This window comes from Elgaria multicarinata, chromosome 5 (genome assembly GCF_023053635.1).
Source record: "Elgaria multicarinata webbii isolate HBS135686 ecotype San Diego chromosome 5, rElgMul1.1.pri, whole genome shotgun sequence".
In the NCBI taxonomy this organism is placed as follows: Eukaryota; Metazoa; Chordata; class Lepidosauria; order Squamata; family Anguidae; genus Elgaria; species Elgaria multicarinata.
The window spans coordinates 53,020,478-53,046,713 of record NC_086175.1 but is presented as its reverse complement, the minus strand read 5'-3'; the positions used below and the strand labels follow the sequence as shown (position 1 = coordinate 53,046,713).

General features: G+C 40.5%; 1 protein-coding gene across 1 annotated transcript in view; it reads left to right on the top strand.

Moving 5' to 3' along the window:
* The window catches only part of ANOS1 (anosmin 1), a 104,918-nt gene that overhangs the window by 61,168 nt on the left and 17,514 nt on the right, over positions 1-26,236 (top strand). Inside the window, exons 4-7 of the mRNA XM_063127520.1 lie at positions 4,886-5,108; positions 9,335-9,519; positions 10,922-11,051; positions 25,841-26,046. Coding sequence (XP_062983590.1) covers positions 4,886-5,108; positions 9,335-9,519; positions 10,922-11,051; positions 25,841-26,046 — 744 coding nt within the window. The remainder of the gene's footprint in view (positions 1-4,885; positions 5,109-9,334; positions 9,520-10,921; positions 11,052-25,840; positions 26,047-26,236) is intronic.

Genomic DNA, 26,236 nt, shown 5'->3' with positions numbered 1-26,236 from the left:
TGAATAAAGCATGGGGGAAAGGAGCAGATTTTCTATGAAAAGCTGATGGTACTGAAAACAAATTCCTAGGCTGAAGAGGTGTTCAGATGTACCGATGATCCTTAAATTATATGTTTGTGTCTCTCCGGCTGAGCCACTATTTTGTGCCTGGTTCCAGTTGTGAACATTGAGGTTCTAGTAAAAAGCAAGTAGATCTCACAAACCTGGAGACTTCCCACCCCTGATTGAATGGCCAAGGCAACATACAAACTTCTTACTGACTGACAGCTGATTCATATTACGCCAGTCCTCATATTACGCCAGTCCTTTTCCAGCTTCATTGGCTGCCAGTCCAGGTCTGGGCCCGATTCAAAGTGCTGGTATTAACATTTAAAGCCCTAAACGGCTTGGGGCCAGGTTATCTGAAGGAACGCCTCCTCCCATATGTACCTGCCCGGACCCTAAGGTCATCTTCAGGGGTCCTTCTCCATGAGCCCCTGCCAAAGGAAGTGAGGCAGGTGGCTACCAGGAGGAGGGCCTTCTCTGCTGTGGCACCCCGGCTGTGGAATGAGCTCCCTAAGGAGGTTCGTTTGGCACCTACATTATATGCTTTTAGACGCCAGGTGAAGACCTTTTTATTCTCCCAACATTTTAACAATCTATAAATTTTAAATAACATGGTTTTAAATTTGTAATTTTGCATTGCTGCTGTTTTTATCTGGTTGAGCTTTTATATTGTATCTTATATTATGGTTTTATACTGTTGTTTTATACTTTGAATGGTTTTAATTTTTGTGAACCGCCCAGAGAGCTCCGGCTATTGGGCGGTATAGAAATGTAATAAATAAATAAATAAATAAATAAATAACAATCAAATGTAACAATTCTCCATGTGACACAAGGAAATTTGTTTCAAAGCACCTGCACCCCAAAATGTCTTGCTGGTCTAGAAGGCTTGGTTGGAAGTCTTCTCACTGATGTGTAAGCTTTCCACATGAGGGAAGACTTTGATGTGAGCGCACTTTCAAACAAGTGATGTTTTCAAGTGATTCCTGAGGTGGTCCAGAACTGAGGGCTATGAGGTGTCAGAAGCAACACATTCAAATTGGCTACAATGCAGATATTCTCAGGGCCAGTTATGGAACTGTGCTATGGAACTGTACTCCTTAGTACAGTTCCATAGCACAATTTCAGTGTGGTGGCCCCACTGCTATAGAATCCCTGCCTCTGGAGGTCAGGCAGGCACCAACTTTGTATTCCTTCCAATGTCATTGTTCCAAGAAGCCTTCCCTTAGTCACCAGCCATGGTTTATTTTGCACATTGTTTATTCGGGTGCAATAAAACTTCAGGGAAGGAAGGGGGCTGAGGCAGCCATAGGATTTGTTATATTAGGGTGACCGTATAAAAAGGAGGACAGGGCTCCTGTATATTTAAGAGTTGTATTGAAAAGGAAATTTCAGCAGGTGTCATTTGTATATATGGGGAACTTGGTGAAATTTCCTCTTCATCACAACAGTTAAAGCTGCAGGTGTTCTGCCCTCTTTTAAATCTGGTCACTCTAGTATAGCTCCTGCAGCTTTAACTGGTGTGATGAAGAGGAAATTTCACCAGGTTCTCCATATATACAAATGACACCTGCTGAAATTCCCTTGTCTATGCAACTGTTAAAGATACAAGATCCCTGTCCTCCTTTTCATAGGTCACCCTAGCTGTATGGCTGCCACCCCAGTCTCTTTCACTCTCCATTCCCAGGAATGCCTCCTGTTCCCCTGTCTCTGCGCTCTGTTTTGCAAGCATGGGGGTGGTGGTGTAGCTGGTGTAGCCAGCACGCTGGCTATGAGGGGGAGTGAGAGGGAGTGGAGAGCACAAGTTCCCAGCTCCCAAGAAACCAGCAATCCTATGTCCTCCCAGACACTGTCTAGGTGACATAGGATTGCTCCTGCTGGTGTATGATAAAAGGAGACACCTGCAAAAAATGACTTTGATAGTGAAAGTGAGGAGATTTAAGAGGTTTTTTTTTGTCTGTGTCTTAGCTTGGATGAAAAGTGACTGAGGTACATAATTGTATGTTGGTAGAATGGGTTCTGTTGATGGGCTTCCTGAAGATCAGCAGCTTATTTTGGAATCTGCATGGAAAATTTGTGGACTAGACTGGGAGCTCAGGCCTATCACTTGTACTAAGCAGATCATCCTAGGTGACAGTTACATTGCATTTCTGTGAAATGCAACTTGTATTTCTCTCCACTGCAACTATAAGGAACAAAATGCTTCCTTTCTGGTAAACCTTGAAGCATGTATTGGACTTTGGGACCATAAGGCAGAAATAAGGTTGTCCTCTGAGTATATTTCTTTTGAGGCACTTAAAAAAAAATCTAAAGGTAAAACTTTGATTTATTTTTTAAACATGTACTCATAGGATCCCTAAATATATTCTTGGTAGAATCAAATATTTGGATGTATAATAAAAATAAAGGTTTGATGTAGCATAGAATGTGGTTTTATATAGGTTTGCAAATTACTTATGTCTCTCTTAAAAAAAAAAAGCCTCAAAATATCCCTTCCAAAATCATACCAGGTAATGATGAGATTGACGAGACTGAACTATAAATATAACAGAAAGATTTTAGTTTTGTGAGATGTTATTGAGTAAAAATGTTGGCTGAGTGCGGAGAATAAATGCATCCAAATCGTAGTGAGGTCAATGGCTTGGGCTCGGCTAATCTTCCCTTTCTTACAGCATACCTCTGTAATTAGTATTTTTGAGTTCGACCCCAAACTTGGAACTTAAACGGCTGAAAGTAAAAAGTTGCACATTTAACCATTCATTGAAAAATAAGCTGTTGAACTAGGGTGATGAAGAGGAGCTTCAAAGGCATCTTATGCCTCAAGGGACTATAAAAGATTTTTTAATTAACTAGCTGAAAAATTGTGATGTTTTATATAAGCGCATACTCAGACATGTACACCTGCCCATCTATCATCCCAGACATAAATCACAAATACCAGATGCATTCTGTTTTGATCAACCTTTGCCCTTGTCAGCTGCAAGCACAAATTAATTGCCAGTTTCTCTTTATTCAGCATGGTATTTGAAAGCAACCAACTACTTAGCTATGGTCATAATTCCAGAAATGAAAATGAATAAAGTAAGGCCAGGGTGCATCCACAGGTTCTGTTTTCTGGGGGTAGCAATGCTAGACATCTCAGCCTTGCCATGCTTTGCAGCTCAAAGCTGCTATAGCGAGACATTCAGATGACAACCTGACAAAATCTCTGATGTAATTGCGTTACTGGAATGAAGTTGCCAGGATCTGCTGGGATCAGCGGATAACTACCCTTGTGGTGAGCCACTAAACTGCATGTGGCACTGGCAGCTTGTTGCGAGTGAAGGAGGCGAGACAATACAGAGACAACACAACACTTATATACTGCCCCACAGCCGAAGCTCTCTGGGGCGGTTCACAAAAGCTAAAAACAGTAAACATTAAAAGTATACAAAATTTAAAAACCATCAGAGACATAAAAACAACAGTATAAAAACAGCAGCATTCATTTAAAACAACAATTCTGGGGTCCATTAAAAAACAAACTTAGCGTTGTTCAATGCCATTAAATGCCTGGGAGAAGAGAAAAGTCTTGACCTGGTGCCTGAAAGATAACAATGTTGGTGCCAGGCAAGCCTCATTGGGGAGATCATTCCACAGTCGGGGCCACCACCGAAACCTCTCCCTTGTTGCCATCCTCCAAGCTTCAATAATATCCCTCAATAATTTAATGTTGTTCCTGTTCCTATACTACAATTCGGGAGGCCCCTTTGCCAGCACAGAGATCTCCTGCATTGTACTGTAAGAATAGATGCTACACGTTTATTGAATCCCTGATGAATACTACTTCACTACACACCAACAACACAATTACATTAGAGGTTGATCCAGTTTGCATGATCTGCAAACTGCCATGGTGGGCTGTGGTGCATTATGGCACATGCTGAGTGGTTTTTGAATATTCAAGCTGTGGCCGCAGCTTCTTGTGCTATGTGAACCAGGGCGCAGTGAGTTGTGCGAGGGTCAAACAACCTTTGCACAACACTAGAACAGGCCATGGGTTATGCGAGAGTTGTTTAACCCTCACACGAGTCCTTCCACCTGGGTTTAGACAACGGCTCAAGACATGGCCTCCTGCACATGCCGCAGGCTATTTGATTGTGCAACCAGTCCATAGTGCCAGGTTGTCCCCTGGATGCTGCACTGTGACAGATTTGAGCTGCAATGGAATGTGGCCGCCCTGGCATGGTTGTGAAGTCTACAGTATTGGAAATTTCCTATGTATATAAGAATAAGTACTACACATGAAATATATGAATTAAGATGAATTATTGAGAAAGCAGAACAAGACAGTACAAGAGACATGGAAATACTTGTATGCAATTTTCTAGCCTCTACCTGATAGCTCCTAGTGTGCGTAACATGATGACATCACGGTATTCACTGCTCTTGTGTCCTTTCATTGGCTGTCAGTACCGAGGATGGGGAAATGCACAGAATAATTTAGTTACACCCATACTAGATGTAACTAGAAAGAAGGATTTAAAAAATGAGCTTCCATGTTGCTTGTAATGTCTCATGCTTTCTCCTTGTTTTCAAATTACTTTTAATCTATTGAACAGCTTTCTAGCAACTATTATGTGGAAGATCTGGCAGAGGTGAATGGGCTAATTCAGTGGGAGATTATGTATACTACAGTCAGTATGTAGAAGCACTAGATAGCTATGTGAATCCTCAAGTGTAATCCTGTAATAGCTGGAAATCCTGAACGATTTTTCCAGCAATAATATCTTGGAAATATTTCAGCATTATTTATTTCTCCTCCTGAAGGCGTCGTACAATTGTCTTGCTTTCCCTTCAGCCTCTTTTCCCCAAGAAGAACTATGAATGCCTAACTAGCTGTGAATTCCTCAAGTACATCCTGTCGGTGAAGCAAGGAGACTGCCCAGCACCTGAGAAGGCGAGCGGCTTTGCGGCTGCCTGTGTTGAAAGCTGCGAGTCTGACAGTGAATGTTCTGGCGTGAAAAAATGCTGCTCTAATGGATGTGGACATACATGCCAAGTACCCAAAAATCTGTACAAAGGTAGAGATTGTTTTAGCATTTTTGAGAGAGAGAGAGAGAGAGAGAGCACTGACTAAGAAGAAAGTACCCTACAACTCCCTTTTATTTTAGAGTAGGAATATACGGTTTGTTGCGGAACGGAAAAGAGGTGTGTGTGTGTATTTGGAGAATGAAATAGAGGTCCATAATGCTGCCAGCTCCTTAGGCATAGCTAAGGAATTACAAGTAGGTGTATAGGATCACACACTCCTTCCCCCATCTAAGTGCCTCTTGCACATCTGTTTTTCCATGATTAGTCATTATGTATGCACCAGAGTTAACTAGGCTTTACTCTTAATCAGGAATGGAAATAAAAGTTTGACAGTGGTTGCAAATTTGAGTTAAGAGTGAAACCTCTTAACCCAAATTTGTAAACTATTGGTAAAGCTGGGAGGAGGAATTCACACATAATATGATAGTCCTTGGGGAAAGAGAGAGTGGAACACAACTGCTTATTCCTGATTTTTTGACCATGGTTAAGGGAAGGATGGGGTTACTTTTATACCTACTCAAAAACCTATGAAAGAGGTACCTCCAGTGTTAAGCCTTCTTCATATTTCATGCAGCTGGCTAACACTGCAATTACTCCATTAAACGCCTTCAAACATTTTTGGTGAAAATAGTTACATTATCTTCATAAATATCTTCTAGATCAAATTTGACTGTAGTAGCATTTACACTATAAACTTTAACTAGAGTAATTGCCTCAACTTTTGCTATGACTTATGTAAGACAACTAAGGATTTTGTTAATCAGGATTTTATTGGTAGTCACCTTGAAAACCATCTTTTTGTTAAAAATGCAAGTTAGAAATTAAATAAATAATAAATAGAGAATCCCTGACAAAGAATGATTAATCTTTCACAAAACTGTACTTGCTAGGCTGTCTTGTAGGACGTCATAACAGCCGAATCGGCTTAGGAACCTTGTTATACCCTTATTAGTAGTATCCTGCCTTTTGTCCGATTCTGGGCCTCAAGGTGGCTTGAATAGTTTCCAATAAAAATGATTAATAATTTTTGGACTGTAGTCACTTGAAAAACAGCAGAGAATTGACTACACTGTCCACATAACTAATGCATCACTATTAGCTTAATTTCTTGAGTAATTAACCGAGTAAAATTCTTTCTTTTTTAATTCTCTGCTCCCCACTCTCATCTCATGAAGGAGGGGAAGAAGACCAACTGGAGCAGTCCTTGATGTTCCCTCTGCCTGCTCCTGTCTCACTCGCTCATTCTTCTTCCCCAAAGGGTCACGATGTCAGTTAGCCCAGTGGTGGTGGGTAGTCCAACCAGAGCAGCCATAGTGAATATATTAGTTTAGCATTCTTTTTGGACACTGAGTTGAATACTAGAAGCAGACTTGAAGGATCACACAGTGTTGAATTTCACTCATTTCCCTACTTTTTGGAACTACACTGGTGAAATTTAAGGACTGTCAGCATTCACTGATGTATCTGGATGTTAACACTCTAGGTTTGTCAATGAATGCCTACTTTCACCAATTTTCAGATACTCAGTATATCCTATCCATGGAATTACAATTATCTGATTTATTAATTTATTTTTTGCATTTTTATACCACCCAATAGCCCTCTTCAGGCTTTAAGTCTGAACAGGGTGTATTAACCATGAGTAGGGCAAGGATCCATCCATGCTGGTCAGCCCCTCCGTTCCCAAGCTGATCATGGTAAGTGGGAAGGTCTGAACAGGAGTTCTATTCAAGTTCACTTGAATGCATACCATGAAGACCCCCAATTATGTGGTGAGTTCTATGTATATTCCAGTGAAATGAGAACTCCTGTTCCTATAATTCCACTCAGCATGACAAAGTTGTGAACTGCATGGGTGGGGCATGGACACTTGATGCTGATATGTTAATATACTTTGGTCAGGGTCAGCATTGCTGCTTAATACCTGAAAAGGGCTCCTGTATATAGGCTAAAAGGAAAGAATGTATGACATTGGAAAAACTGACTTAACTGCTTTTAACTATCAAACCTAACTTTGATCTTCTTGAGTATTTACTGATCTGCTTAGAAACACTGGTGAGTTGCATATATTTTTGTTCCATTTCTACTCAAGCTGCCACACAGGTTCCCAGTGTCTAAATTTAGAATCTAACCTAATAAGCCTTTCAGTCTTTGAATGCTGTCTCTAATGGCAGTTCAGCCTAACCTATGTCAGAATAAAGTTACATAGTGGACAATTGCATTTTAACAAGTTTGCTACTTTGTTGTTGCTGCTGTTTTGGGCTGGAGCTATCTAAAATTCTGTATTTTTTCTTATCTATAAGTATTTCAGACTTACACTGAAAGCCAAGTAGGACATTCCTGACATTCTTGAAATCAATGGTTTGTGCCTGTCAATTTCAGTAGTTAAGATTATGACCAATGTGTGTGCTGTACTCTGGATGCAAAATAAAGATCACCCCTTCTGATATCACCCCAGTAAAAGGCCAAAGGTATAAATTTGTTTAAAATGCGAAACACTTTGGAGTTCAAAAGTCTAATTTGTGATACAATGATGGATATGAACTTTTTTGTATAATAAAAAGCACATTTCTAAACTGAAAGTGTACATCTGGAACATGAAATTAATGATTCTGGTTGTACTGGAATATTCTAAAATGCACTTGTTAGTACTCATGAGATCCATCTGCACACAATTACAACCATCATAGGGGCTAAGTTAGTTTCAATCAAGTGAATCCAACTGATCCTAATGCAAAACAGATGGAAGGTGTTTTTTTAGTATGTAGACTATAGGATTATTGTACATAATAATTAAACAAGGATTTTCAAATGCAGAAACCAAATTATACTCAGCAATATTAGTTATATTACATGTAGACTGATGACCATTCATTTATGGTCAGAATTAAACTTATGAGCCACTAGGTTTGGATGACATACTTTATTCTCTCTCTCTCTCTCTCTCTCTCTCTCTCTCTCTCTCTCTCTCTCTCTCTCTCTCTGTGTGTGTGTGTGTGTGTGTGTGTGTGTGTGTGTATTTACTAAATAGATGGTGTAATTGGAACACTTTGGAGGAAGAGTTAGTTTTTAGATCTCTTGAAAACCTCTCTGTTTATCCAAGAAAGTGTAGAGGTTGGAAAAATAAACCTCAGATTTTGTTGAATTTATAAACCATGCTGGGAATGATTTAAGTAGATCACAGAAATGTTGAACAATAGTCCAACAGGTCTGCAGTTGTTTGAAATAGAAAATGTAGTCAGATATATGTAAAACAATTCCAGCACTGACCTCTCAGAACAGAATGACATGTTATGAAAAACATTGGCAGTTGCCGAAACCTGTAGCTCCATGTTAAAGTGTTTTTTGCAAACATGTAGCAAGCCTACGTGTGAACTTGCATCACAGTGTTGTGCACTTCCTCAACAGTAGCAGCCAATGATGTAGAAAGGGGGCAAGGAATCATATTTTGAGAGGCTTGGGCAAGTTCTTGTATTGGGAGGATTGAGTAAGGAAGGGCAGGGGAAGAGAACCTTAAATCAGATTACAGCGTCACTGACATCCTCATGTTTAGCATAATGTGTAGTTCCTGGAGAACTGAGTCAAGGCATACAAATATGTGTAACTTAAAATATATTACAGTTGTTTCTCTCCTATTATATGAGCTTCTCCTTCTTCTATCCCAGATTCTTACATGCAGGTTGGCTGCATTTTTTCCCTTGCAAGCCCTTCTATGTCCTGAATCACAAAGAGAAACATCAGTATGAAACCTGGTTATGTACAGGCACAAAATGCAATAGTCAGGAGCCATTTTGACAAGCATAGCAATGCTTTTTACAATTACCATAATGGCAGAAATGGCTGCTTGCCACTGGTGGCATAGATCTGTGTACAGCCTGTTTCACACTTAATTTTCTTCACCTGGAGGGAATAAATAGCTGGTTTCATTGTATGATCTTGATCAGTAATCCTATTTAGTCAAATATAATAAGATAGACTGTGGCTGAATGAGTTTGGCTCTGCGTATGTTTTTGTGTGAGCTTCCGTTTTAATTGAGACATGCTTGGCATACTTTCCCTGAAAATGAAGTTGAGGTAAAACAAACATGTTAAGATTAGGTCTCCTTGGGCTTCATTACACTGAGTGGTAGAAAAGGTATATTTGATCCATGGCTACTTTCAGTATGAAACGAATCGACATGCACACTGCTTCTTGTTATCGATCTGTTGTATTTCAGGTGTCCCTTTGAAACCCAGAAAAGAATTAAAGTTTAGTGAGCTTCAGTCTGGACAGCTGGAAATTAAGTGGTCTTCAAAATTCAATATCTCAATTGAACCTGTGCTCTACGTGGTACAAAGGAGATGGAACTATGGGATTCATCCCAGTGAGGATGATGCTACCAGCTGGCAAACAGTGGCACAGGTTAGCGCTTTTTACATGAATCTATGTTCTTTTCAATCCTTTCTTCCTTTATATCACTTGTGTTAATCAGAGGCTGAATTTTTTGGGGGACTGGTTTTGGTGGCCAACTCCAAAATTTGTCACCCCCAGGATCTCCCACCTCTGAATAATGAAGTCTTGTCTCTGCAGTTGTGCAAGACCTAGGGAAAGCACCAGCTCCTCACTTCAGATCTTTGTTTGAATCTGTAGAGGATGGTTGGGTGGGGTGGGGGATATTGCTGGATTTGAAAATAACCCTTGCCCCAATCAGCTCAGAATGGAAATGGGGCTGGGGGCTTGGTTCTGTGCTTGACAGGCACTTGGTGTGTCCAGCAGGTGTACAGGCAAGACGCTTATCTCCTTTCCAGCTCAAAGACAGAAGCAAATCAGCATTCTGGTGGTCTGCCTGCCAGGCACGGAGGCAAGCCAACATGGTTCAGGCTTTTGTTTCCAGCTTGGAGCTGGAGGCAGGTAGATGAAGGCTTGTGTTTAACCCAAAAGCACTAAGCCAATACAAATCCTGGGCTTTCCTGAATTTTGAGGCTGGGGAGGGGCAGGGTTCTTCCCCCTCCCCAAGCTCTGAGGTGGGGAAGAAGCTTTTGACTTGTTTCATTTGGCAGAGCCTACTTGATCTCTTGCCATGGTGAAGAGGGTGAGTGTGATTGTTAAGCCTAGTATGAATTCATAAATCCCTTGTTCAATGTGTGTGTTTTGTCCTATCTTGCAATAATTCTGTAGGATAGATTCCACAGACATATCTATTGCAGCAGTAAGTGTGGGGTGGATTAGTCCTACTTCCATTTTACTGCTTATGAGTTGAAGATAGGATAGAAAAAAAACCCACTTTCATCATCTACTAGACAGGATAGGCCCAAATCTGCTAAGATAAGCTGCCAATAAACACTCTTGGTGTTTTGTCAGTTAACAGACTTTAGTCATTAATCTATGGCGGAGAAAAGTATAGCTGGCCATTAATCCTGGAAAATGAAACACACAAAATGATAAGATAAAAAATAGTTCACACAGATCCAACCTGCACTTATGGCTTACAAGTTTGTAAGGATGGTATAGCTCCATTGTAGCACATGTGCTTCATATGCAGAAGGTCCCTGGTTCAATCCCTGGTGTCTCCAGCTGAAAAGTAGGATCAGGTGATTGGAAAACCCTACCTGAGACTGCTGTTACCAGTTAGAGTAGATAATTCTGGGCTATGTGGACAGTGATTGGATCTGGTATAAGACAACTTCCAAGGATGTGAAAAGTGGAAGGAAAACCCCTGTTCCTAAATAAATACGCAAAGCATAAAACAGACAAACATGACTACTACAAAGTTAACACTTGAAAGTAAAAGAAGTCAGAGTGCTAACTGAGTTTTCCTCTGCAGACCACAGATGAGAGGGTACAACTGTCTGACATCAGACCCAGCCGGTGGTACCAGTTTCGAGTGGCTGCCATTAATGTGCACGGAACAAGAGGTTTCACAGCTCCTAGCAAGCACTTCCGCTCTTCAAAAGGTTAGTGTTAATTTCCTGCATTTCACAGCCACCTTTAGCTGGACCGCACATGGAATACAACTTAGTCCCCTTAATATTTCTGTGGCTGTAAATTTTCAACAGGTGATTTGTCTTCTGTTTAGCTGTTTCTCCAATAAATAAACTCAGGTTTTTTTTTTTTTAATGTTACCACATACATTAAAGATACCATTGATGTTTTGTCCTGTAATAGATCTCTTAGTGAATGAGTCTCCCCTTTCGGTTTCTTTCAACATTGGTAGTAACAATTGAGGTTCCTTTTTTGTATGTGACACTGAACATCAAACATGCAAAGATCTGAGACTCTGTTATCTGCTGGGCTGTACAACACTGATTGACTTGTATTCAAACTCATATGATGTTAGTGATTCTGCCTCCTTGTCGTTTTAAGAAACAAGAAACAATTTTTGCACATCATATGCCCTATTTGTTTATAAATGTATGTACTACATATAGGGCTCATTAAGACACACAGTATAAGACACACACTGCATTTTTGTGTATATGATGCAACCCTGTTTTTGATACATGCATCTGTTTTCACATGTAATAAAAGATTCAGAAAAATTCAAGATAAATTTGCTTTAGTTTGAGAAACATTTATTTTTTTAAAAAAAGAAATAATTAGAAACACTATAGCATAATAAACAATTGAGATTTAAAAACAGTAGAATTACTAGATTAGCAAGTACAAAAATGCAAAGGAAGCTGTGTTGTCCCATGAATCTGAGCACAGGAATTTCTTATTGATCTCCGTAAACTGCTCTGTGAGACATTTTTTGGTTGAAAATAGTTCTCCAGAGAAGTAAATAAATAACAGTTAAACATCCAGAATCCATAGTAGGCAATATGTTAGGCCGACAAAAATGCCAGAAAATAGTAAACTTTCAAATTCCCCTCAGATCTTCATTAGGCTAGATGTTAAAGAAAGTGAGAGGAAGAAAAAATCTGGCTGACATTGATGCTGTAGTGTCTGCATTTAGTCACAGACTTAAGATGGAATGTAGGAGGAGGTAACAGATGATTCAATTAGGCTCTACTAGATGCTGTACAGATTTCAGATTGCACCTAGGACTGCAGGGATGAAGAATGGTTGATTCCCCAATTTTTGAAAATATAGTCCCTGACAGGAGTCATCCAGATTCCTTTAAGCAAGATTCAAAGGGTAAAGTGCTGCTGTCTCTGTATAAATAATATCTTAGGGTTCATATAGAATTCAAATGTACATACTGTATTTCTTTGATTCTAAGACACACTTTCCCCCCCCCCCCATACATCTCTAAAAACGGGGTGCGTCTTAGAATCGCGAGTGCGTTTATTATTTCTTAGAATCAAAGCTTTTTTTCTGTTGGTGGTACTGAAATTAGTGTGTGTCTTACAATCGATGGCGTCTTAGAATCGAAGAAATACGATATAAAAGATCTGTACAGTGCAGAGTGCACAGGGGCAGCACTACAGTTAGGCAGCTTAATTAATGTATCATATGTAATTTAAGGTGTCATAAAAGGGCATTGGATGGTTAGTTAATTGACTTGTCATATTTTTTACTGCCAGAGAGGTGGAGAGACACTTGTGGAATTTTTGGCCTTAAATGCCAAGTAATTGGGTACTATGGTCCTTCATTTGTGAGAGCGTGCAACTTTTTCTGTTCTGCCTCATGCATCAAAATGGCCCTGTTGTATTGCTGCAAAAGTTCTTATAGGGAGGTGATAGTCTTGTTTATGCAATCTGTATGTTCCAATATTCTGCTTCCATTTAAGTTCCCCTTATTCTGCAATGTAGCTGCACTGTTGCTATACAAAAGGGATGGTAACAGATGTTTTCTTAATCCACTTGGCCAATATGTTCAACACATTTAAGGTATAACCTTGTACACAAGCACTATTAAAATCCCACAAGGAACAAACAGTTATGCTTGAATAGTCATGATCACACCCACAGCAAAGGAATCTGATAGTAATCTTCTTGCATTTCAACTTTACAATAAATTGTTTATTTTTAAAACGAAATTCAAATTATGGTAAATAGCTCTTCATTTTTTACATTTCATAACAGGAAGCTGGTCCTGTCTCATATTTTTGTATCTGCTGTGAAATGGTGATGATTCAGGGGGAGGGGTGCATGTAATAAAATCTTATGTAAGGCACCACGAAATGTTTTTATGTTTTTGTTAATATGCATATTCAGAAGCCCCAGTTATTGAAAGAGACATTTTGTCTAGCTGCTGGTATTCGATCTGTTTATACATTTCCTGTTTCACAATTGCGATGTTTTTTTAATTAAAAACATGATGCCGTTGCCCCATTGTAGGCCTCTGTTCATGTATTTGTGTCTGTACATACAGTTCTGAAAAGATCCTGTGCCTTATCAGTAGACACTAGGCACTGGTAACAGGTCTTCCATTCCTCTGGTGTCAGCAAGCTCTGAATTGCCACAGAACTGGAGGCAGTACACATGGATGGAATCTACTCTTGTTGCTGCATTGTGGGTAATTTTAGGTGAAGGGTCTGGGAGCAAGAAAGTCCTGCCTTGTCAGCAGAGCTTCATGGCCTTCCTTGCCTTTCATGATGAGAACAATAATTCCCACACTTCATTTTCTTTTCACAATGATTCCAGTTCGATTAGAAATTCTTAGGAGTTTGGGGAATTGTTTCTGTGGTGTTTTTTTTTTTAACTATCAAAACTAGTAAATGTATTCGGTCATAAACTTTAACAAAAACAAATATGCTAAAATATCAGTAAAGAATAAAATTCAAAATGAATAGTGCATGCACAGTTACAGCATATATAGACAACACAATTATCCAGGTAACTATCAATATTGTGAGAATGAAAATCAATTTGATGTTACATTGACAGAGCCATAGCTAAGATAATAACATGTTTGAAAATAGCATTTCTGGCATTATTTAAAAATAATGTTAAATGTGGTTTCTGTTATTGTAAGACTGATTATATTAATTTGACGGACAATAAAACTTCTAGCTGGAATACAAGCATTTTACAGCACAATTCTTCATATGTTTACCATTGAGTTCAGCTGGTGTTACTCTCAGGAAGCAGGGAATAGGATTGTAGCCTATGGGCATGTCTACACCTTAAGGGTGTAGAAGGAGGGAGGGAGGGGGAAGGATCATGGACTTACCTGCTTCCATGATTCTCCCCCTCCCCCCCAGCGTCCAAATGGCAGTGCGACATCCCTGAAGTAAGGAGGGACATCACAGCCACCATTTTATTTCTTGCAAAGGAGACGGAGCACAATTGTGCTCCAGCGCATAGTAAGTTTTTTTAATAACACACACACAAACGCACACACAACCCACCCCCCACCATCCCTGGGATGGTGAAATTGCTGCCCTCCACCCCCAAAGGGCACAGAGCCCCCCCAACAACTCTGGGCTCACCCTGTTATTCGCAGGGTGGAAGGGAGAAGGCGGAATGGGCACCCACATCAGCCGCAGTCCTTGGGATGGTCCTGGGATTGCAGTGAAAATTGGCATAACAGAAGCAGTTATCCTGGGAAAATGGAGGGGTCATCCCTGCCTGCCCCCGGGATCCCCTGTGCATCATTTAGAAAAAGGGCTGGTGTAGACATGCCCTATATCTCCATGATTAAGCAGGGGTTATAGGGACCACTCCTATTAGATGCGGCATCATTAAATTATAGAAATATTGATAGATTTGATAATATTATAGGCAGATTATATATTAAATAGATGTTAAGAAACTGGAGAATTGGACATTGCTGAGTAACATCTTAAGTTGAAAAGCACTCTGAATTCTAAGTTAACCATTTTGTACTTCCTTATATGATTCACAAATATGTTTAAGATAAATGCATCTTTTTGGATCTAAAATTATATCTTTAATAAGGTTGACAAAAAGTAGCTATGACATAAAGTTGCATAGGCTCTCATAAAAACGTTAAAAAGCCATGCTGGATCAGACCAAGGGTCCATCTAGTCCAGCACTCTGTTCACACAGTGGCCAACCACCTGTTGACCTGGGATCCTCAAGCAGAACATGGGTGCAACAGCACCCTCCCATCCATGTTCTCCATGTATATAGGCTTACTGCCTCTTATACTAGAGGTATCACATAGCCGTCAGGACTAGTAGTCATTGATAACCTTCTCCAGGAACTTATCCAACTCCTTTTTGAAGCTATCCAAATTGGTGGCCGTCACTGCATCTTGTGGAAGCGAATTTCATAGTTTAATTATACTTCCTTTTATCTGTCCTACATCTCCCATCAATCAGCATCATGAGATGACCCTGGGTTCTAGTATTATGAGAGAGGAGAAAAATGTTTCCCTATCCACATTCTCCACACCATGCATATTTTTTTACACCTCTACCAAATCTTCCCTTACCCATCTGTTTTCCAAGCTAAACAATACCAACTGTTGTAACCTTCCCTCATAGGGGAGATGTTCCAGCCCATTGATAATTTTAGTTGCCCCTCTCTTTCTTTCTTTCTTTCTTTCTTTCTTTCTTTCTTTCTTTCTTTCTTTCTTTTTTATACCGCCCAATAGCCGAAGCTCTCTGGGCAGTTCACAAAAATTAAAACCATGAGGAACATAGTAAAACAACAATCTAAAAACCCAAATACAAAATACAATATAAAAAGCACAATACAATTTCTGCACCTTTTCCAGCTTTACAATATCTTTTTTAAAGTGTGGTGGCTTGAACTGCACACACTATTCTAAGTGTTGTTGAACCATAGATTTGTATAAAAGCAATATGATACTGGCAGTTTTATTCTCAGTTGCTTTTTCTAATTATGCCTAGCATGGAGTTTACCTTCTTTACAGCGGCCAGACACTGGGGCCGTTTCTACACGTGCCTTTTCCCCTGGAATCATCCTAGGATCATCCCTGGGCATGCAAATGACACACGGGATCCTGGGAGCAGGCAGGGACGATCCCTCCATTTTCCTGGGATAATCCTTAGGTGTAGAAAGGGCCTGGTTGCGGCCAGTGGGTTGTCATACGTTACTACCAACAAAGGCTTTATATAATATATAATGATACCAACCTGAGGTCAGAACTTGATTTACTGGTTCTTTGTGGTCACATATTATGCGGAGCCTTGATTCGGAAAACTTCTAAAGCTGGGAATTGTTTTTGGCGGGAACCCTGTCCCCACTGTCTACTGTGCATGCCTAGCTGGGTTCCCGCCCAGTCCCCCAGTTCTCTTTCGACCACCAATAGAAGTGTCTCCTAGGGATCTTCCAGCTCTGTTACAGTATTTTTTTGTCTTGCTGAGGACTTTCTTCAATTGTTCACTTCTTTCCCCTTTGCTCTGTAGTTATAACCTCTCCAAAAGTTTTTTCTCTTCTCCTTTCCACACTTTTTCTGGTGATCTCCTGATTGCTAAAGGGGCCATGCATGGCACTAAAAGCCCCATTTCGCAAGTGCGTGAAATGTCAGGATGAAGTCCCGCCGACGGATGGACATTCCCTTTGCCTCTTCTGCCTGGGCAAAGAGCACGTGGTAGAAACCTGCCACCACTGCCAAATCGTGCCAACAGACTCAAAGGGGCTTAAGAGCGTATCTTAACCTCATTATCTAAAATGTAATGGGATTTAAGCATGCTTAAGTTGCTGGATGCCAGTTGCTCTTATCCAGGGAACCATAGATATAGCAGAAAGTAGAGAAACTTCTGCTGTGTTTGGAGTTAACAGTATTTAGCACACAGGTTTGTTCAGAGTTCTATACACAGGTTTGGCTGTGCATGTGTTTCTGTAACCTATTGTCCAATTTTGAGCACATTTCTAGATGTATATACAATGCTTTGGGTAAATATGAATCTGTACATGAACTCTGTTCACTGGATCGAGAAAATAGTGGCAGCCTCTTCACCTCGTTGCACTTGAGGTCAGGGGAGAAGAGACAGTCTCCTTATTCTAGATTCAATAAGCCCCTGATAGAGTTTGTCGTCTTTTCTTTCTTTTTTCACTTCTTTTTTGGCAAAACAAGCAGCAAAAACAATAAACAACCCCTCCCACAAAAAAACAACAACCCCAAGTTGTAAACACCAGCCTTTTAATGCAGGTTTTCTTAGGATGAAGGATGTTAGTATTATCTGCAAAATCACGAAAAGTAAAGCAGTCTTGTTTTCATAGGAAATAAGTGCCCGTGCTGCATGTGATTTCATGCATGCTCATACAGAGTGTTTGTAAAACCAGAACAGACACCCACTTATAGCAATAAAGTTCTCTGTGTTCTCCTATGGGAACAATTAATTTTTTATATTGTTGCACAGCTGGTTTGTATGTGCCAATTCCAGTGGGCAAAACTGTCCCTTTGCATATGCTGTAAAACTACTTAATAGGTGGAAAGTTGTCTGTGGTGCAGGTTTTACAGTCCTTTAGAGTTACAAAATGTTTTAAAAAGAGCAGTGGGTGATCCCTTTTTAAATTAGAAGTAAAAAAAAAGAATCCGTCTCATCTAATGTGTAAAAGGATTTTGAATTATAGCTAAACCTGCTGTTATATACATAGCTGAAAATGAGCTTTCCAGATTCTTATGTACTTTCCCCTATGGCATACACTGTGGAGTGAATTCATTTATTTTCTTTCCTCTCACCACTTAAGTATGCATCATTAACATACATCCAGATGTGATACATTTCAATAGTGATTTTAGTGGCCTCGGGCAGGTCAAGGATTCTCAGGGCCGCCTGGACCAGATGCAGAGGTGATTCTGCTTTACATCATCTCTTTTTCTGCTTCTTCATGTCAAGAGCTTGCAGCTGGTCAGTGGCATAGAACAGGGGTAGGCAATGGTTTTTGGCCCATTGGACAGTTTGAAAAAGTGTACTGAGCACCACCGCAGATTGCCGTGGAGGGCACGGCCAATCACAACTTGTTGGGAGTGCTTCCCCTTTTCTGTGTGTGCAGGTGTGTTTGTGAGACCTGTGTGTGTATGTGTCGAGGGGGAGGTCTTCTCTCTCTGACTGCTTTCTTTGGATTCTATCTTTATTTTGCTAATTTTCTATCTCCCTTTGGATGCTCTTCTCTGCCATTGGCTTTTTCTGGTTGCTTCTCTCCCCCCCACCCCCCCGTCCTGCCTTCTGGCTTCTCTCTCTTGTCATTTCTCTTCCCCACCCTTTTGGATTCTAGCTTCTCTCTCAGTCTCTCACTCTTTTCCTCTGGCTTCTTTCTCAGCTTTTTCCTACCCTCTCATAAGAATATATGAACATAAGAAGAGTCATACTGGATCACAGCAAGGCCCATCTAGTCCAGAATTCTGTTCACACAGTGGCCAACTAGCTGACAATCCACAAGTAGGACATGACTGCAGCAGCAACCTCGCATCCATGTTCCCCAGCAACTGGCAAACTGCCTCTGATACTGGTGTTCCCCTGTCCCTCTGGCTTCTCTTGTATTTTTTTTCTTCCCCATTGCTACCTTAAGCTACCATATACCCCCACCTCCCTCCCTGGGATTTCCCAACTCCTGTGCACTTTCTTCAGCCACTGTGTTCTTTCCTCATTGCTTCCACCCTGGGATTCCTCAGCTCCTGCGCATATTCCTGTTCTCCTCTGCATGTCTCCCTCAGCCCTTGCCCAGGATTCCTCACCATCACTGCCACCCATACCAACCTTGAGATTCCTCAGCTCCTGAGCACATTCCCCACCCACCCGATTTCCCCAGGTAATGCAGAGGGTCTCCTTTCTTGAGTGGCTGGGCGTGCTGCACAGCAAAGCCCCAGCTGCAGCCAACCACCATTTTTCTTCTTCTTTAGAATGTCTTGGGGCGCACATGGGGCCCAGAGCCATTGTGGGGAAATTAAGATAGTGGCAGCTGGAGGCCACAGCTTTGTTTTGTTTTAAAGCAGGAAGGTCTCAGGTGCTTCAGCAGGGCACCAAGGTGCTTCAGCAGGGCACCAAGGTGCTTCAGCAGACACCTCTATAGGCACCACATTTCCTATTTCCAGCATAGAAAAGCATGTGAAGTCTACTTAATCCTCCCTGATTTCTCCCCTACTACCTGTGTGGAGGATTTAATTTGAGCTAAGACAACTTGCCAGAGTCTAGCTCTGCCCAGCCATAGTAGAGGGATGTTATCAGGAGTTCCTCCAAGCAACCTCAATTCAAACCTGTACCCACTTAATCTCCACCTGGGGTACAATTGGCTAGTCACTACTATGGTCAGAAAAAAGGGAGAAACAAGTTCTCAGGATGCAAAAGCTGTTTTATTTCAAAGCCCGATGCTTTCGTCCTGAATTTTTTCAAAGGCCTTCCTCAGGTTTTTTTTTAGAAGATGTCTGCAGCAATACTTCTGGCAAGAAATTGCCTCCCCCTGATGATCAGGATGCAAAAGATGTTTTATTTCAAACCCGACGCGTTTCGGTTTGAATTTCTGCAGCAGTACTTCTGGCAAGATAGGAAGGCAATTATCTTCCCAGAAGTATTGCTGCAAAAATTTAGGTCAAAATGCATCGGGCTTTGAAATAAAACACATTTTCTCTGTCTTTTTTCTGACCTGACTTGGATGCTCTCTTCCTTTTGGCTGTGGGCTAGACACTGTGGCATAGTTTGTGTAGAATATGACCAGGCCTTTTAACACACTAGTGGGGAAATGAAAAGAGTCCCTGGATTGGGATACTATGAACTCACTGCATTCATCTAGGTCTACAGACTATTTGGCCTGTACCAATATATTAACTGAGTCAATGGATCAAGAACTAGCACAGGCCAAAGACCCTGCATGGACTAATTAGAAGTGCTGAAAGAGATCATCCCGTCCCCTCAAATTAGACACATTCAGTTGTGTACTATGCTTTAGTGTGGATACAAATCTTCAACTTTACATCCAGAAGCATCCCAGCAATAGAATTTAGGGTCAGACTGCCCTTCACTCACATCTTTTGCTGTGTAATCAGTATCCATATTAATTGTATTTTAAGTCTTTTTTGTATCATATGTTGTCTTAGACATTATTCTGGGAAAATAGGCTTTTTAAAAAATAAAATAAGTAAAATAAAACTAACCCACAGGTTCAAGATAAGTCCTGCAGGCAAAGTTTGTTTTTGCTTTTGGGTAGACTCATCTTTGCATAGACTGAGCAACTTTAATTTGCAAATGACACTGCCCTAATTATCTCTTTAAGGAATAACGGGAGGGCAGAGGGTCAGTGGTCCATAGAACCCAAAGCCTTCTTTGGACAGCTTTGTTTGTGTGGGTGGGGAAAAAGATTTTGTTTCACGCCTTCCTTGAAAGTCTTGGAGAGAACTCTAGGTCAGTATGTATGGTAGAAAAGGCACATTCCACAGTTCTGCTGGTTGTAATAACAATAGCATTGTAGGACCAAGAGCAGCAGTGGCCTTTGTTGACTATTCCAGATCATTGACCTATCACAGCCTTACCCCAATGTGGTTTGACTCTGTGAAACTTTGATGTCAAGTCTAGGTCAGCAAATGAATAGGAAACCTGATTTTAAGATGTCACTCTCCTTTCTGTTTAAGGAAAAGACACATATAGTACATGAATGTAGTTTGTTTGATATTTGTTGGCCAGATAAGGCAGAGGCAAATGTTGTATTTGCAGTGTTTGCAAGTATGATGTCAGTCTTAACTTAAAGAGGCTCTCCTGTCTGGAAGCAAGAGGAGATATGTCTGTCACGTAGTTTAGTCGAAAAGCTTGTTCCCAATTACAGTGCATCTGTGAGCTAATCCAGAATTCAAGTGTTTATTGTTTGCCTTAGCTACATGACTGACCACCAAGAACTGAATTACGAAACACAAATATCCATCTGTGAATATCCAAATAGCTTCATTTCTCATTCCTTCATATGTAATTGAATTTAGACAAAGCCATATTATGATGTAGCAAGCAGTAGCAGCATACAAACTTTAGTTGTGCGTGCTTTTTGCACTATAATGACTGCACTCTACTACACGCAGATATGTCTGTCCAAATATAGGGACAAATACGTAAGCTGAAAACCTGCTGCGTGACGTTATTGAAAGCCAAATTGTAAGATTAGCCACACAAGTGATTAGGTAGGATGGGGTCTATCAACAAATCCTAATATAGTCAGTTGTATAGCCTTACATACTGGCACAAACATTTAGCATGTAAGAGAGCATGCAACACTATGCCCAGAGATTTAGTCTTTTTCAATAAACAACACAGATGAAACACCAACCATACTGCTCTTGCCGGTTCAGTTTACCTCTTGTCAATATCTCAGTCTTTTTTTATTGGTTGATATGTTCTTGGCTTTCCCCTAAGTCATTCTATGCTGGGAGTCTCTAACCTTTTGGAGCCAGTAGACACATTTGGGATTTTATGGCTGTCATCACAAAATGGTGCCATGGGGGATGTGTTGGGAGGCACCACATATCAAAGAGGAGAAAAGAGACAGTACTTCGAAGCGGTAAAAATGTGGCAAACTTGTTTCTCCAACACAGAATGCCAGAGTGTTTTGCTGAAGTAGTTGAAAAATGAGCATGGTCTGGGACCCTGTTTGTGTTGTGTGGCCTATCGCTGGTGAATAGGTGTTAAGGAGCAAGCTAGAGAAAATAATAAATAAAACAATTCAAAATTACTCACAAACTCAGTTAATGATCTGGTTCACAGATCATTATACACGTTGTATAATGTGAATACACATTATACAACATGAATACAGGTTGTTGTTGAATTGTGGGTTGTTACGTGTGAACCCTGCACATATGGTTTAACTACGAACAACCAGAGTTCACAGCCAACAGCAAACTATGGATTCTCTTCCTGTGGTGTTCATGGTTAACAACCCACAGTTAAACTGTAGTGCTGGGTTTGCATGTAACAACAACCCATGATTCAAGAACAACCCATAATGAACCCACACTCTAGGTTGTCATTATGAACAAGCCAGGCTAGTGTGAATACACATGCACACAAGTGTCCCTTTCTTCCCCCAGCCCAAGCTACCTCATATGAATGATAGCACTCACCGTTCAGGATGAGGATACAAAGTCCAGGAAGCAGGAGTTACCGAAGCTCCTCCCATACAACCCAAGAAAGTATCACTGCCTGCGGAAAAACACATTGCAAATTAACAACAGATCAGGATAGCCCACTGTATGCATAAGGAAAAGCTCCAAATTTAATGCAGCAGACAGGGAAGCCTGCAGTAAGCTGTCTGTTAGCCATGCATAAACATGCACACAGACCTGGCTTGAACATAATGTTAACCCATCAGTAGTTGAATTCTGGGTTTGCATGTAATGGCAAATTGTGGGTTAAAAAAAAGCTGCTCTACATGACAGTACTGCAGCTCCGCAAAGGCATTTGGGATACAGGGAGGGATCAGATGGAGAAAGAAACAACCCAAGGATTGAAAAAACAAACCACAGTTCGTTTGATCATCTGCCAGACATGTCCTGGGTAGGGCAACAAGCCATGGGATAAATAAACTATGGGTTAGTGTTATATGTCATAGAGTGCATATATTAGTGTTATATTTTATCCGCTCCACAGAACAGGCTGCTCTATTTTAAAAAAATTCTTCCCACTGCACCTCTGGCTCTCACTACCCCATTTTTGCTCCCACCTTCCACCATTTTGCTCTTCTTGCCTATCCTAGGAGTTGACATATCCTCATATTGGTTCCAATTAGAATGGTTCTCTCCCTCCTCTCCTCTTTTCCATGTCTGCTGGCCAAACAGAATGGCAGGAGGGCCTGAGTGGGCAATGTCGGGAAAACAAGGAAAATGTGAGCATTATAATGTAGTCTTCCTCAACATGGTACCCTTCAGATTTGTTGGAACAGATTTGGAGAAGACTTAACCAGATTAATGTATCATCCAGTAGGGAGTAGTAGGTTTCTAGGGATGCTGTGTTGGAGAAGCTTGTTCCTTGCCTTGCCTTGCTTCCCTTTCCTCTATGCTTTCGGCAGGCTGTGAGGAGAGGAGAAGAAAATAGAATGTGCTGGGAAACTGAAATGGCATAAAGCTAGCTTACCCTCCAGCAGAAATATAAACAAATGAGAAGAAAGTAGAGGTAAGACCAAGATTTCTTCTCTGTACTTTTTGAAAAAAACATAAGGAATGCCTGCTCTACCTCCAGCTTCTGTCTAGTTTATTTTTATGTTGAACCTATATGGACATTGCATACTTGGGTTGTGCCATCAAAGGATTGCAATGCTTAGATTACAATCATAACTAGATTGGTTTGGAGACTTAATCATACAATCTTAAATTCCATTGATTTCTGCTCCAAATATAACTATGGGTCTACTCCAAAATATAATATAAATATATGGGTCTACCTCAGATAGGGATGTAGAATAAATCTGCACTGGATTCAAATCATTTTGGATTTCTAGAAACCTGACCCACAGATTCCACAGAAGGCCAGCTCTTCCCAAGTCATGTGGATTCTGTGGACTTACAGACTTTTAAAAAAAACTTCTGTGGGGTGTTTGTGCTAATTCAATTGGTGCTGGGGATGTGTGAGAACTTCAGCTCAGTTCACAAATCTCTTGCCCTGTTCACAATCTGGAATGCCAACAGGAGTGTATTTTCTCTGAAAACGTCCAGAATTTCCCAAACTTGCCTTCACAGTCGCAAAATCTGTACTTGAAAAGGTACAGCTTTTATTTAAACACACAACTTTCTCTAAATGTACAGAGTTTAGTCTATGGGCAAAAATTGCACAAATTTGGGAGTTGTTTGTGCAACTTTTATGTTTGATAGCTGTTCTTTTTACGCAATTTTCTTGTTCACGCAAGACAAAAAGCATCGCAAATATGAGTGCAAATCAAGGAGAGACGAGTGGCCAGCTGATGTTCAGAGAATCTTGGCAAGCTTGAACATCACTCTTTCTCCCATTCCTAATTAGTGCTAATACATATTAATACGTATATTAATACATATATTAATACATATATTAATACATATATTAATACAAGTGCACATTAGCGCACTTGTGCAAATGCGTTAATCCACATTAACTGATACAAATTAGTGCAAGTGTATTTTAGCATTAATGCAAATTAGCACTAGTAGAGTGAAATTCTGGTAAAAGAAACAAACAACAACAACAAAAACCTCACAGAGTCCCACAGTGAGCAGATGATGGATTGAAAGGTGCCTGACAATATGCCAAACACAGACGGAACAGACTTAAGAAAATCCATGCATCCCCAACTCCAAATATAACTAGGACTGGATCCAACTGATTGGCTTGTATGTAAAGTCTACTAAGGTGTAGATCTGGCCTGGATCTGCACATACCACTAAGTTATGCTGTGGTTTGTTGAAATCTGGCTTGTTGTGTTCAAACCCATCCCTGTAAATGAGCTACAGTGTGTTAACTGGCTACAAACTACAAATAGAAACCATGATTTTTTGTTTGTTTATGAAGTCTAAATAGTTTTAAAAAAAGGATTGTTGTGAGGTCTGAACCCAGAACTGTGACTTATACCTGGCTTGTTTGTACTGCTGTCCACTCTGAAACAAAGGCATGCAGCGAAGACAACCTGCAAAGAACAGTATTCTGAAGACTGCACGAGAGAGAAACAAATTAGAAACAGACAAACGAGCTGCAGTTTGTTTGCTTCTCTGCAAAACAATTCATAGCTAAAGCAACAAAAAAGCTAACATAATTAATGACTTAGCATTTATGTGCAGATCCAACCACTGTTTGAAAGGGCTGTAATACCTTGTGATAAGTAAAGTATAAACTATTCACCTGAAGTAGTGGGGCGGGGGGGGGGAGAATACTTTCTTAAAACAGCTAAACTCTTTTGAGAATCTATGGAGAAATAACCTTTTGCATCATGTGAGTCATTTTTGTTTTGCTTAGGAATTTAAATAAAATTATTTGTTGCGTTTCCAACCTAAAAGGAGCTTGAGCAGGTTGTGATGAAATAGGAGCGCACATGCAACTGAAATTCTCTGTCCATGATAATTAATTATTTCATATCTGCTAATCCTTAAATAGGAAGTTCTGTCCTCCTTAATAGCAGTTGTGTCAGCTTGAATATTGTAAATGAGAGAGTTTTTCAGTGAGATCATTTATCTTGTGGTTTATCTGATGAACTTAACATGCCTGGAAAGCTCATTTAGCATCTTATTCACCATTATAAAAACATTCAAGTGAACTGTGCATTAAATGAACAAATGTCAATGTCATTTTTAAATGTTCAATTAAATACATCTAGCTTTTAAATGACTATTCCTCTTGCTATGCTGTTTAAGAAAATGTTCTTTTTTAAAAATAGCATTTATAATTTAGTAATATACTGTATGCAAATATGTTCTTAAATAATGTGGATTGTAACAGTGTGGGACAACATTCATCGGAGACTTCTTGGTCCAGTGGAAGCTTCCATGAATGGAAAGAAGAATGGTGATTTTTGCCATTTCCCCCTTAGCTCTGCAGCCTCCTGCACCCACCCTAAATTTGCTCTAGATTGTTGGGAGTCCCTCTTGAACAGTGTGGAGGTGTGGGTGGAGCTGCAGAAGAAAGGGGAAAATGTGAAGATAACAACAGCAACACCTCCTGCCCTCTTCCTTTTATAAAAGCTTCCCGTGGATCAAAGAGCTTTATGTCAGGGCTGGTGTCAAGGATAGCATGGTTGAGTACCTGCTGAGGGCCCATACCCAGCAGGGGCCCCTCTCCTTCATCATTGCCATCTGCTTGCTTGCCTGCCCTGTCACTCTGTACCTGGCAGTTTGACATCTATTTATATATTCAGGTTTTTTATTATGTGCATTAAGTACTCAGACCTCCATCTTAACTTTACTTTTCTTGTTTCCCCCCCACCAGATCCGTCAGCGCCACCGGCCCCATCTAATCTCCGAATTGCCAACTCTACTGTGAACAGTGATGGGAGTGTAAATATGAGGATTACTTGGGATCTCCCAGAGGAACCTGACATCCCAGTCCATCACTACAAAGTCTTCTGGAGTTGGACCGTCAACAGCAAGTCTCTTGTTCCAGCTAAAAAAAAGAGAAGGAAGACTACAGATGGGGTAACAAGTTTTAAAAATAAAAAGAAGAACTGGGAATATGTGCATGTTTCAAGACTCCATGACTGGTTTCCTGCTAGCCTTGACCTGATATGGAACTTTTTTTAAGGATTTGAGAAAGAATTTGGATATTTAGATATAAAAAGGGGGAACAGATAATATTTACTTAAGAAGAAGCCCATGAGCCAATGGG